Raw genomic sequence first — 9,429 nt, forward strand, 5'->3', positions numbered from 1 at the left:
TGCCATGATGTTCTCTCAATCTTTAGAATAACTGATGTGATACAAAACTTCAGGGTAGAGAGTCAAATGTTGATGTTCCAGGGAACGGGGAAAGCAGTAATCTGAAACACAGATCAGGTGCCTTTAAACTTATTATTTTGCTAAATACTTGAGGTGTGTAACACTACCCAAAACCCAGCTGTGGGGAGGGAAAAACAAAAATAAATTCTTAATGAGCAACTGAACCAATAATTCAAAACACTATCCTGATATTACCAAATGACCAGGACTCCTGCTATCATAACTGCTACAGAGGCTGAGGTCAAATACCACTGCCCTATTTTAATAATTTATCTGCAGAACAAATTAAAACTAGCACATATCTGGTTTAGTGACACCAATTACGCATTACACTGACAAATACTGAGTTAAGATCTGAGCATTGAGACTTCTTATATAACACTGTCTTAAATTTCTAATAAGCAAGAAGTGAACTGTGCTTAAAACACTCCTACTAAAGCCCTACTAAAACCCAAATCCCACACCCTGCCTTGTAAAATCCCAGCTAACTTTTTCAGGGCTTTGTAAGTAGTACATGAGGGCAGAACTCTGTCCCATTTCCTGCCTCAGAGCTTAGTAACACACTGGAGCTGACATCAAATCTGACATTTGACTATGAGGTTTTCTTCCTGACCAACTTACTCAGATCCCAAAGTTTACAAACTGCATGCAGCATCCTCAAAGCAAGTCAGTGGTGAATAAAAGAGGATCAGGCAAATACCTTGCTGGTTGTCCCCCAGATTAATCTGCAGTACCTAAATGCTAAAGAAGTGTTTTTTAAAGCCAAATTTATGTTCAGCAGCCACAGTCCTACACAGGCTTTGTACTTCTCTAGTCATGCTACATGAGCACCTTCTAGTAACGACACAATGTGACTTCATGCAAGGCAAGAGCCAGGAGTGACCTTTAAGAAAGCTCTCCTCCAAACTCCACACATTACAAAACCCACTCCTACCCCAAAGTGCCCAAGACAGCTCTTGGCTCTCTACCCAAATCCTGTCTTCCGTGAAATTGTTTCACAAGATGAGGGAAAAAAATGTGTTGTCGTTTTTCCTTCTCCATTCTTTCCACACTTGAGCAGTCAGTGCTTACAGGAAGTAGCACTACTGTGGTTTGAATGGCCACACACGTAAGGAGAACTCCTTTTACCATTACGCTCCCCACCAAATACTCTTGTAAGCAAACAAGCTTTAATGTCCATTGCAAACCAGAGAATGAAGGGTTCTATTTTACTTGTTGCTGTTGTTCTTCCCTTCAAAACCCGGGAAAAATGCAATGGTGAAAATCTGAGCATCACCTACAGAGGAGCTGTTAGATTAATACCAGCTGTAGGAAAAGTGAGAGGAGTTCCGGATCCCACCACCACCACCTGAGCCCCGGGCACGGGCTCTGCAGGGAATCAGAGGGGCATTTAGGAACAAGACACCGAGACGCGTCCGAGCAGCGCTGGATTTCCCCCAGTGCAGCTGACCCAGAGCTCCCCTTTTCCCACGAACGGGCGCGCTGGGGTGACCCCGAGTCTCCTGTCCTGGGGGCGAGGGAGCCCAAACCTTCTGGGAAACAAGCACAGCTTGGGGCTCTGGGGAAACCCGGAGAAGCGCTTCCCGTGCGGGCCATGTCCACAGAGCCCCCGCTCAGGGCCGGCCGCCCCATCCTCTCACAGACCCCCAGCAGTAGCCAAGCCCCCTCCGTGCCCTCACAGCGCTGCGGGAGCGGCTCAGCCTCCCGCACACCCTCACAGCGCCCCTCTTCCCCCATGGCACCCGCTCCAGCCCTCACGACCCCTGGGGGTCTGGATGCCTCAGCCCCTCACGACCCCCAGAGGTCTCTCCCTATCCTCGGGACACCTCCAGCCCCTCACGACCCCTGGGGGTCTGGATGTCTCCAGCCCCTCATGACCCCCGGGGGTCTCTCCCTGTTCTCGGGACGTCTCCAGCCCCTCACGACTCCCTGCGCCTCTCCACATGCTCAGGACGCCTCCAGTCTCTCACGACCCCCGGGGTCTCTCCCTGTTCTCGGGACGCGCCCATTCCCTCACGACCCGCAAAGCGTCCCTCCCGTACCCTCACGCTGCCTCCAGCCCCTCACACCCCAGCACAGCCCAGAGCCGCCGGGCGCCGCCCCCGGTCCCTCCCCGCGCCTGCGCAGCCCCGCCGCGCCTGCGCCGCGCCCCCGGCTCTATAAAGGCGGCAGTGCGGGAGCACAGCGCGGTGTCGCCTTCCCGTCGCCGGTGTCGCTTTGCCGTCACCTCCGGTGTCCCGTCCGAGAGCAAGGATGGAGGCGGTGGTGCGGCGCTGCCCGTTCCTGGCCCGTGTGTCCCAGGCGTTCCTGCAGAAGGCTGGACCGTCGCTGCTGCTGTACGCCCAGCACTGCCCGCGCATGATGGAGGCGGCCCCGCCGGCCGCCCGCGCCCTCGCCACGTCCGCCGCCCGCGGGCAGCAGGCGGAGGAGGAGACCCCCGCGGGCCGCCGCGGTGAGTACGGCCGGGGAGCGAGCCGGGGGTCCCTGAGGGGAGAAAAAATAACACAGCTTTTGCATGACACGGGGGGAAACTTCTGGAATAGGCAGCGCTGAGACAGGGGTTGCTTCATCCTTGAAATGTCCGCGGAAATGAAATTTGTGACCGTGGTATGAATCAGGGACCGGCCTGTTGGGGCGTCCTGCGGAGAGCCCCGGGGGGGAGATCCGGGATCTTGGGTCTAGGGGCGGTGTTTCTCACGGTACTGTGGCCCTTCATGCTACCCGGGGGTATTCCTTGGGGAATTCTTCCCCAGGCACTCAGGGGAAGGAGCTGAGACTTGCACCAGAGGAAGCTGCATGGCTGAAGAATCTCTGAAAGTCCTCGAAAGAAGGTCACAGAATCACAGTTAGGTTAGAAAGGACCTCTGAGGTCGAGTCTAGCCTGTGACTGAACACTGCCATGTCAGCTAAACCATGGCACTTACTGCCGTATCCAGTCTTTCCATAAATATTCCCATTGGGAGTGAAAGAGAGGTATTTCTGCCCCTCAAAGGGTACAGTGCTAGATCTAGCGTCTTAAATCAGATGTCCCTTGGGTGTTACTGGCATTTTGCACCTGTATAAATAAAATGTGACTGCTCAGTTAAATAGTTCTGAATAGGTCCTTCCAAAATAATCGCAAAAGTAATGGATCAAAAAACTGAAGTCAGTATATTCAAATGGTGAAGTGTTTTCCCTTTTATGCCCCCATCTCAGAGGCCAAAAATGTCAAAGAAGTGGCCCAGCAGAATGCAGATGGAACCCAGCTTCCTGCTGGCCACCCACCTGCCAGTGGTAGCCAGAGTACAGCTACCAAATGCCCGTTCCTGGCAGCTCAGATGAACCAAAAGAAGAGCAATGTTTTCTGCAAAGCCAGCCTGGAACTGCAGGAGGATGTGCAGGAAGTGCAGGCTGACAGGAAAGGTACGTTCTCTGTGCACTGAAGCAGGGATTCCTCCCCAGAGCTTCTGGTGCCTGACTTGGATGTGGAGCCTGCCAGGTCTGACAGGCATCACTGAAATGATGCACCTGGGATTAGGGCAGACTGCAGGGGAAAGCTGCTGGAGAATGTAGGTGTTAATGACATACCTGTGACGTTGTGCAGGGCTTCCCTGGGTGGTTCTGATGTGGGAATACCGTGAGCTGTATCTTGATGTGCTGGCTGGCTCTAGATGTGTGAGTCAAGCTGTTACACTTGCACCCAAGCAGATGCTTAGATCTGTAGAGAGCTTTGCCACAGTGCTGGTTTAGACAAAGGCTTTATATCTAAAGCTGGAGCAAAGTGTCAAGACACCAGGCAAGTACCAGCACAAATCCAGGCTTGAAAGCAGGCAAATGGTTTTGGGGTGGTTTTTTTCTGTTTATGGAATTAAAGGGTGTTGGCTGGCTTGAAGTGGTAGTGTGGAGGGCTGTCCTTCAAAGGAAGGAACTTCTCAGCAGTATCAGTAAAGCCTTGCTGCCTGTCTCAGAAGGCTTATTTTACTTTCCTGATTGCCTTCTGTGGCATAGTTTAAAAAAAAATCTGTGCTAACAGAACAAAAAGGAAGCAGCTGACTAGAACTCCGCCTTCAGTTAGGTGTGTGCCAATCCTTTCAGATGAGTGCTGTAGCTATATAGTGTGATTCTCTGAGTCATGATGAACCAAATACATTATAAGGAAATTACCTGTTGTACTGTGATTGATTAGCAAGGCTAATCCTTCTGTCTTGTGAAAGGCAAATTTGTAAGCAAATAGAATAGTTCATCCTAGCAGGATCAACATGGGGTTTTGGGCATGTCCTTCCTAAAGATTGAAATGTTGGTTTTACTTGAAATGCTTGCTTTGCTGAATTCAACTTACTTCACTCTGTTTCAAACCAAACAAACTCACTGGAATTTATTACAATATCTGTAGGTACAGAATTTGCCAAAATACCAAGTACTTCCGCAGTGAGAAAGATTGAGGCTGAGGGAGCAGAGCAGAGTGGCTTGCTCGAGAAGTTTAAGGATATTATGCTGAAGCAAAAACCGGAAAGCGTCTCTCATCTGCTTCAGGATAACTTGCCAAAATGTAAGAATGTCTGGCAAAACCCCCAGAGGCCTGGTCTGTTGTGATTATTTCCTGTGTGCTGAAGTCTCTTGTTTCCTTTCAGCTGTATCCACCTTCCAGTATGATCAGTTCTTTGAGAAGAAGATAGATGAGAAGAAGAAGGATCACACCTACCGAGTGTTCAAGACCGTGAACCGCAAGGCGCAGATCTTCCCTATGGCAGACGACTACACTGACTCCCTGATCACCAAGAAGGAGGTGTCTGTCTGGTGCAGCAATGACTACCTGGGCATGAGCCGCCACCCTCGTGTCTGTGGAGCAGTGATGTGAGTGCTGCTGTGCTCTTAAGAGGTGTTTTCAAGCTGTATTTTGTGGCAAGGCTTCTGAAAAACTGATTTCTATACTGTGGGACATAAGTTGCTTCTGATGTGATTCTTGCTGTGCAGTTAAGGTTACACTTGTTTCTTAAGCAGTCGCTTAGTGTTCAGATCCACTGTGTGTATTGGTTACTGATTGTGCTCCTTGAATCTTCCTTAAAAGCCCCAAATGTTACCAGATGAACTGGATGGTATATTGCAGCTGTGCTTGGTCACTGATACCTGACCTTGCTGGACTCCTGAGTGTGCAGGTTGCTCAAAGACCCAACAGCTGCTTTCTGCTGCCAATTCTTCTTTAGAACAGTCCTGATTATGTACCAGAATGTTTTCAACAATGATCCTTTACTCTTCTGTGCGTCCCACAGCAATGCTAATTCCTCTCTTGGGCTTTCTTTAGGGAAACACTGAAACAACACGGTGCTGGAGCAGGAGGCACCAGAAACATATCAGGAACAAGTAAATTTCATGTCGACTTGGAAAAAGAACTAGCTGATCTTCATGGAAAAGATGCAGCACTGTTGTTCTCCTCTTGCTTTGTAGCCAATGACTCCACTCTCTTCACTCTAGCTAAAATGCTGCCAGGTGAGATCTCAAACTGCGCCTGTGTTGCCACAAAAACACAGCCTTGCCCCAGGCTGTTGGGAGTATGTGTTGCAAATGGCTGTCCGAAGTGAGGATTCACCCTAATCCATGGGCAGAGTGTGGTTTGCTGGTTTTAATACCATATTCAAGTTATGTTCAGTACAAATTACCGGTATATCAACCTACTGAGATTGAGATCTATGAGCTGGGGACTGCTGGAGGAATTAGACAAGCTGAGTCTTCTGTTCTTGTGTTTAAACTCTACCTGAAAATGAGATGGCAGGAATTTAGCACCCTCCCACTGGAAGGGGTGAACTTCTCTCTCACTTCAGAAGTTAGGAGAGTTAGATAACTATTTTCTCAAGCTCTCATTTGTGTTAGTTTGAATGCCTAAAATAAACCTCAAATATTACTCTTGTTTCATGATCTGTAACTTGCTCTTTTGATCAAGAGCATTACTTTCAAGAACAAGCTACCCTTGTTTCCTGAGCACTTCCTGAGCCTAATGCGATGCTAGGAATCAATTAATGGTTTCTGTACTTACAAAGTAACTGGGCTGTAACCTGTTTCCTCAGGTTGTGAGATCTACTCTGATTCTGGAAACCATGCCTCTATGATCCAGGGGATCTGTAACAGCAGGGTGCCAAAACATATATTTCGCCATAATGATGTCAACCATCTTCGAGAGCTATTGAAAAAGTCTGATCCATGCACCCCTAAAATTGTTGCATTTGAAACTGTTCACTCCATGGATGGTAAGTTGACATCAAAGCCTCCTCTCTGCTTCTGGGGCAAATCATCTGTTTTAGGTCTCAAAGTGTACAGTGCTGTAGGGGTTGTCTGGGGGTACTTCTGGGGTTTATCCAGTCATACAGAAAATCCTAAACTGCCAGTCACTGCTTTGGTTCCTAGGTGCTGTTTGTCCTCTGGAAGAGCTGTGTGATGTGGCCCACGAGCACGGGGCCATCACCTTTGTGGATGAAGTGCACGCTGTGGGGCTGTATGGAGCCCGAGGAGGCGGGATAGGAGACCGGGATGGAGTCATGCACAAGATGGACATCATCTCTGGAACGCTGGGTATGCACAGCCTGGCACTCCTGCAGGAGCTGAGGCAGCAAAGCTGCTGAGCAGCCAAATTAACTGGGTTAGCTCAAAATCAGTCTAGTCAAATGAACTTGTTAAGGGCTGCTGGGGCCTAGGATTTTTCAGAAAGCCCAAGGGATTTAAGTGTGCCCCACAGTTTGAAAAGCTTCTGTTAAGCTACTTACACTGCCTTAGAAATAGTTATGGTAGCTTTGTATGAGGTTTTCTTTTAAGCAAGTTAGCAAAAAGTCCTCCAGTGGCATGTTATACAACTCAAGAAGAAATTCAGGTGAGAATGCTAGTAGAGCAGTTCTCTATATTTAGTAGTACTTAGTTCCTTTATGTGAAATGGAGTGCTCCTAATCTAGAAACCTGAGATGGGGAGTTATGTAAAGAGATTTGGCAAGTACTGAAGCAACTGCTATTATCTGAGTAGAATGCAGGCTAAGGAGTAAGTTTACTGCTGTAATTTGGAAGGTTGTATAAACACGTTTCAAAACATAAATAAAAGTTACTAGAAAACTTCATGCCCTTTGGAACTTGAAGTCCTGGGTTACAGCCTAATAGGAGCAGAAGTGTTCACCAAACACCCTAGTTCAGTCTGTGGCTGTGTTCTGCACTCCAGACATTTGGAAAGGAGGGCTGGTATCAACTGCACAATCACAGTAACAGCCTTCTGTGCTCCTTAGGATCACAGGCTATTTCTAGCATCTCTGAAACAGATTATTTTAAATCTGCTGAGAGACTTAGTGTTGATCACTTGGGGTCACTGTTCAAGTCCCTGCTTGATGATTTGGCTTGGAAGGTCTTCCCCAAAAATCAAAACTTGTGTATTTGATAGAGGCATGAACTATCCTTGCTGTGCAGCAGCTAGATCCACATTATCAAGATTGGCTTAAAAACAAAGCTGTACCATGTGCTGAGTAAATACAAGATTACTGGGTGGGGGCTGGCACATGCCATGACTACATTACATGTGTGGTCAGAATAACCCATTCCTCCAAGTGGAACAACGTGAAGCTTGGAGCTTTTCAATAGGTGGAAAGAATAAACCCAATCACTTACCTTTTTACTTTTTTTCCCTTCAGGCAAAGCATTTGGCTGTGTGGGAGGCTACATCTCCAGCACGAGTTCCCTGATCGACACGGTTCGCTCGTACGCGGCCGGGTTCATCTTCACCACGTCGCTGCCGCCCATGCTGCTGGCCGGGGCGCTGGAGTCCGTGCGCACGCTCAAGGGCGCCGAGGGCCAGGCGCTGCGCCGCCAGCACCAGCGCAACGTCAAGCTCATGAGGCAGATGCTGATGGACGCGGGGCTGCCCGTGGTGCACTGCCCCAGCCACATCATTCCCATTAGGGTGAGCACTGGGGGTGCTGTTAACGCGGGGCTGTGGTGCCCGTTTTGCTGTCCGTGAGTGCATTGTACCATCAGGTACATTAGTTACATGTACCTGCACCATTAGTTACTGCCTTCACAAAGTTCAAACTCACCCTCTTGCTCAGTGGTGGTGTACCAGGAGCCTGGCTTAAGTCTGGTGTAAATACAAAATACAGGGAGAAAGACTGTGGGTTTCATACACTAACAGTATACAGAAAATAAGGAAACTGCTAACAAGCTAAAAGGTTTTGGTTGTAAACAGCTACCTGCCTAGGCTGCAGTGGTGTTCTTATGCCCAGAATGCTTTGCAACAGACATTTAGCCTGTTCTTCTGACCTACACATTACTTACCAGCCCTATTGGATTCTTACACCTTGTTAAGTTGGGCTGACAGTTTTACCAACTCTCATTCTTTTGGTTGATCTTGCGACTTAAAATTTTGAACTTCAGGTTGCAGATGCTGCTAAAAATACAGAGATCTGTGACAAGCTGATGAGCCAGCACAGCATCTATGTCCAAGCCATCAACTACCCAACGGTTCCCCGTGGAGAGGAGCTGCTCCGAATTGCCCCTACACCTCACCACACCCCCCAGATGATGAGTTATTTTATCGGTGAGTGGACTCCTGCATCAGTGCAGTGCAGATCCTGCCTGTCTGTGCAGTCTTTGTACTGAAGATGAGACTGGGAAGCACTTAAGTTTTAGATATCATGAGCTAGACAGTGACTTTCCACTGCTGCAGCACATCCTGCGCACTTCCCTGATTGGAGTGTGAGGTGTGAAGGTCAGTGCACTGTGACTTGGAACAGAGGGTGCAAGGCCACTGCAGACCTGTACCCAGCCAGGGCTCTGCTCATGCATTGTCCAAACCAATCTTCATGTGTTACATGGATTCCAAACTCAGCTGTCCTCAGCTGAGCTGTTAACTTGTCTTAAACATGGATCTGTTCAGAGAAAGTAGATCCTTCTTGATCCTGTCAGGAAAGGTGATCTGAGGATAGTTGAGACTTAGTTGCAGCCCAGTTGTTTCAAGAGGTAGATTGTGTCAGAATGAAATCCTATTATCCCTGCTCACTTGTTAGGAGAATAAAGATGCTGAAACTTCTGCTGCTTCTCTAAAGCAATCCAGTCTTAAGCTTTGATCTTGATAAACTTTTCTTAACAGAAAAACTGCTGGCTACATGGAAGGATGTTGGTCTGGAGCTGAAACCACACTCCTCAGCTGAATGCAACTTCTGTAGACGACCCCTGCATTTTGAAGTGATGAGTGAAAGAGAACGAGCCTACTTCAGTGGCATGAGCAAACTAGTATCTGTCAGTGCATGAGAGCAACAGTGTCAGTTGTTGTCCAGCTCTAGTATGGAATCAGTAGCATTTTTTAATTGCTCAAGTATTTTAATTGTAGTTGAAGCACTACGCTCTGAAAATAAATTTCAGGAGCCA

The 9,429-nt window shown here is 48.3% G+C and overlaps 1 protein-coding gene across 1 annotated transcript; it reads left to right on the plus strand.

Moving 5' to 3' along the window:
• Positions 1–2,313: 2,313 nt before the first annotated feature.
• ALAS1 (5'-aminolevulinate synthase 1) lies at positions 2,314–9,429 on the plus strand. Its single transcript, XM_030956628.1, has 10 exons — positions 2,314–2,512; positions 3,256–3,462; positions 4,433–4,588; positions 4,671–4,893; positions 5,342–5,526; positions 6,102–6,281; positions 6,439–6,603; positions 7,698–7,966; positions 8,437–8,599; positions 9,152–9,429. The coding sequence occupies exons 1-10, from the start codon at positions 2,314–2,316 to the stop codon at positions 9,310–9,312; spliced, it is 1,908 nt and encodes a 635-aa protein (XP_030812488.1). The 3' UTR covers positions 9,313–9,429.

The sequence above is a fragment of the Camarhynchus parvulus genome, chromosome 12, assembly GCF_901933205.1.
Source record: "Camarhynchus parvulus chromosome 12, STF_HiC, whole genome shotgun sequence".
Taxonomy (NCBI): domain Eukaryota; kingdom Metazoa; phylum Chordata; class Aves; order Passeriformes; family Thraupidae; genus Camarhynchus; species Camarhynchus parvulus.

What these genes read in the sequence shown, in the direction of transcription:
- ALAS1 (XM_030956628.1), top strand. Translation starts at nt 2,314, where the DNA reads ATGGAGGCGGTGGTGCGGCGCTGCCCGTTCCTGGCCCGTGTGTCCCAG. An exon ending in CATCATCTCTGGAACGCTGG is followed by an intron (nt 6,604 to 7,697) that starts GTATGCACAGCC and finishes TTTTCCCTTCAG; the next exon opens with GCAAAGCATTTGGCTGTGTG. An exon ending in GCCACATCATTCCCATTAGG is followed by an intron (nt 7,967 to 8,436) that starts GTGAGCACTGGG and finishes TTTGAACTTCAG; the next exon opens with GTTGCAGATGCTGCTAAAAA.